This window comes from Aptenodytes forsteri, unplaced genomic scaffold (genome assembly GCF_000699145.1).
Source record: "Aptenodytes forsteri isolate BGI_AS27 unplaced genomic scaffold, ASM69914v1 Scaffold61, whole genome shotgun sequence".
NCBI classification, from domain to species: Eukaryota; Metazoa; Chordata; class Aves; order Sphenisciformes; family Spheniscidae; genus Aptenodytes; species Aptenodytes forsteri.
The window spans coordinates 1,694,664-1,697,915 of NW_008794443.1; the positions used below are offsets into that span (position 1 = coordinate 1,694,664).

Below are 3,252 nucleotides of genomic sequence, written 5' to 3' on the forward strand. Positions count from 1 at the left end.
GGTATGTTGGGGATTTGAGATGATATTTAGTGCCGCGGCGCTGCCAGGGTTTGACGCACGAGAGCTTTCCCCTGCTCAGGATCATCCCCTGGCTCCGGCTAACAAACCGTCCTGCCTGGACTTACTGCCAGCTTGGTTTCAGGGAGGAAAAGCCGCAATACTGCGTTTCACCCTGCACACCCCGGTCTCGGGGCTCGCAGCGAGCTCGCCGTTCAGCTGCCGGCGAGGGAGGGAGAGCCCGATCCCGACCACCGTGGGAAAACACCCAAATCAATGCACGAAGAAAAGAGGGGAACCTGCACGTCACCTGGAGGCCCGGCCTCTGCTTTCTGCAGCGCTCCCGATAACTCCACACGGGATAAGGGAAACTGCACTCACCAGGAAACTCGCTGCTTCCCTCCTAAAAGAGTCCGAGGGGCTGAAATCCAACCCGCACCCACCTCGCAAACGTTTCCAGCTGCATTTCAGCTGCTCTCTTGGCTCTACTCTACAGCTAGCCGTGGAGGAATTACTTTGCAATGCTGCAAACGCCTCCCACATCCCGTTTCCCAGCCTGTCGCTGCACCCTGGTCCGTCCCGGCTCCGCGCTGCTGGGGCAGGATGGTGGGGGGGGTCCCGGGGAGCCCCTGCCCCCCCCAAAACCCCCCCCCCCCGACGTGTACACGGTGAACGCACGCTGCGCAGTCCAAATAAAAAGGACGGCTTTTCCTTTCCTCGTTAACTAACTTCTTGAAACTTTAGGGTCCCGGGGAGAGGTGCACGAGAAGAGGGATGCACAGCCCTTACCCTGCAGAGCCTCCTTGGCGCGCGCCAGCTCCTGCTCCTTCTGCGCCAGCTGCACCTTCAGCTCGGTGGCCGACAGCACCTCCGGCGACTTGCTGCCGTGCGTCTCCTCCAGGTCTTTCGTCAGCATTTCCTTCATTTGCCGGAGCAGGTGAACCTCCTCCTGCAGCTGGGCTACCTCCTCCCGCAGCAGCGCTGGAGGAAGAGGAGACACAATGCGAGGAAGTGACTGACGGCTCCCGGCACTGCCCCTGCTGCAAACTGGAACCCCGGGCAAACGCTGCCAGGGTGACACCACCACCACCACCACCCCCACCCCGGCTTCCGAAACTGCTTTGCGCAGCCCAAAACCTGCAGCACTGCCCGCAGCGCCCCGGGACCGGAGGAGAAGGAGGGACACGATGGGGACGCACCGGGCAGGGGAGGGGGGAGCCTCCACTGGGTACTGGCTTCTAGTTTTTGCATTAAAAAATTAAAAATAAATATTAACACGTAATAGTAATAGTAATAATAATAAAGCAAGAACGACTCTCCATCCAAACCACTCGCTGACGGGGCGCTCATCTGGCCGGTGTCCAACAGAGGCTGCCGAGCTCTGCTATGCCCCCACATGATTCAGCTCTGCCTCCAGCCATCCACACGTTCAGGGCATACTCAACAAAACCACCCTGAGACCGCAAAGGGGCAGACGGCGCTTTTACCTGCAGACCCCGATCTTGAATTTTTCAGATTTACGCCTAGCGACCGCTGCGCCCCTCAAAGCAGCTGCGTCGCAGGAGCGTGCCGGCACACCCCAGCCTGGGTGCCCTGCAGCCCCTCTGCGGCGGGCACCGGGGGAAGCTCCAGCGACCTCGTTTCCCACCACCGCACTCGCCGCTTAGCCTAATAAACTGCTTTTCATGCTACTTCCACACTGCACCCGTCGCCCTCGTCTCCCCTCGCAATCCTCTTCCTGCAAAACGCTTTTTGGACGTGCACTGCCACTGCAATCCTCTACACGAGTCAGACATCGTCATCCAAAATGATTCGTGCAAGCATGCAAACAGTTTGATTTTGCTTTCCCCTCCCTTTGAGAACACGCGGAGAAAAACCCGTCGCTCATCCAAAGGGGCTTATTGATTTCTCGGGTTTGCACCATGCCCCCGGACATGGGGAGAAAAAAAATAAATCCCTCGGCACGCACGTTACACTTACCGGAAAAAATAAAATAGAAATAAAAAAATAAAAATAAACCCCCCCCCCTCCAAGCTACTGCGGTTGGGTCCTTTCCCCCCCTCCACCGTGTATCAGCCAGCCTGGGGGACACCAGCTGGCTATGAAATATAGGGTTTTTTTCCCCCCTTATTTTTGCTAAGGTCCTTCCGCACGTGCAGCGGGCCGTTTCCTTTCCGCCACCGTTTGCGGAGCGAGGCGGGGAGGTGACGCCGGCGGCAGGACGGGGAGAGGCGGCTCCCTCCGGCCTGGCCAGCAGCTGCACCAGGAAGGCATAAAATCTGGTTTGCATTCTTGAAATGCTTCCCGTATGAAAACTGGCAAGGCCCCATTCTGTAAATTATTTAGCAATAAAGTCACTAACGAGGAACAGTCGAGCTCCGGGCTGGGGATTTCGGTGCAGTCCAAAGTGCTTTCTTGAAATCCCTGCAAAAAGCAAGAACCGAGAGGCGGCCAAGGCCAAAGGCATCTTCCCCTTCCCCGGGGGCTGCAGAAATGCAGCTCTTCCCCTCCAGCCTTTGGGAAACCGGGGAGGGGGACGCAAGGGACTCGTACACGGTGTAATATTTACTGTGCAAAACCCACCCAGCGCCTTCCCCGGACACAGAAAGCCCCACGCGACCCCACAAAACACCTGTGGCTTTTTTTCCCCACCGATAATTCATTTGTACCTTTTATTGGAAGATGCTTTGCTCAGGAGATACAGCGGGTTATTCCCCGGCAAATGATTAACCAGCAGAGGAGGATCCAGGCAGGGTAGCTTGCACAAGGGCCACCGACCCCCCGGGATTTCTGCAGATTGCAGCATTTTGGTGGGAACCCAAGAACCTCCCCCCACCGGCAGAGACCCCTCCAGGATCGGGAGAGGGGAAACAAGCCCAAGGAAGGGCAGCCCCGGGGGGAATTCTGCAGCAGAACATCCTAGAGGAGTCCTCCGGCACGGCCCAAAAGCAGATTTGCAGCTGTTTCTTACAAAGCTCCTTTCTACAAAGCGCTGCACAACGCAGCTTCCCCGAAACCGCCCCATTCCCCTCCGGTCTCCGTTCGAAAACGGCGAAAAAACTCAAAAGCATTCCTCCTCCGAAGCGTGCAGCAAGGCGATTTCATCTCCAACTTAGTACTCGGCTCCTGACGCAGGCAGAAACTACTGAAAGATTAAAATCCAAGATGTATAAGAAGCTATAGGTGCAATCTGGAAAGGAGCATGCGGCACTGCACTCCCCACGCCACCGGCTGCCAGACGCATGGCTTCGGCTG

The 3,252-nt window shown here is 57.2% G+C and overlaps 1 protein-coding gene across 1 annotated transcript in view; it reads right to left on the reverse strand.

Moving 5' to 3' along the window:
* Positions 1–937, reverse strand: part of KAZN (kazrin, periplakin interacting protein) — a 12,117-nt gene extending 11,180 nt beyond the window's left edge. The window contains exon 1 of the mRNA XM_009289597.2: positions 787–937. Coding sequence (XP_009287872.1) covers positions 787–922 — 136 coding nt within the window. The 5' untranslated portion in view covers positions 923–937. The remainder of the gene's footprint in view (positions 1–786) is intronic.
* Between the last annotated feature and the right edge of the window lie 2,315 nt (positions 938–3,252).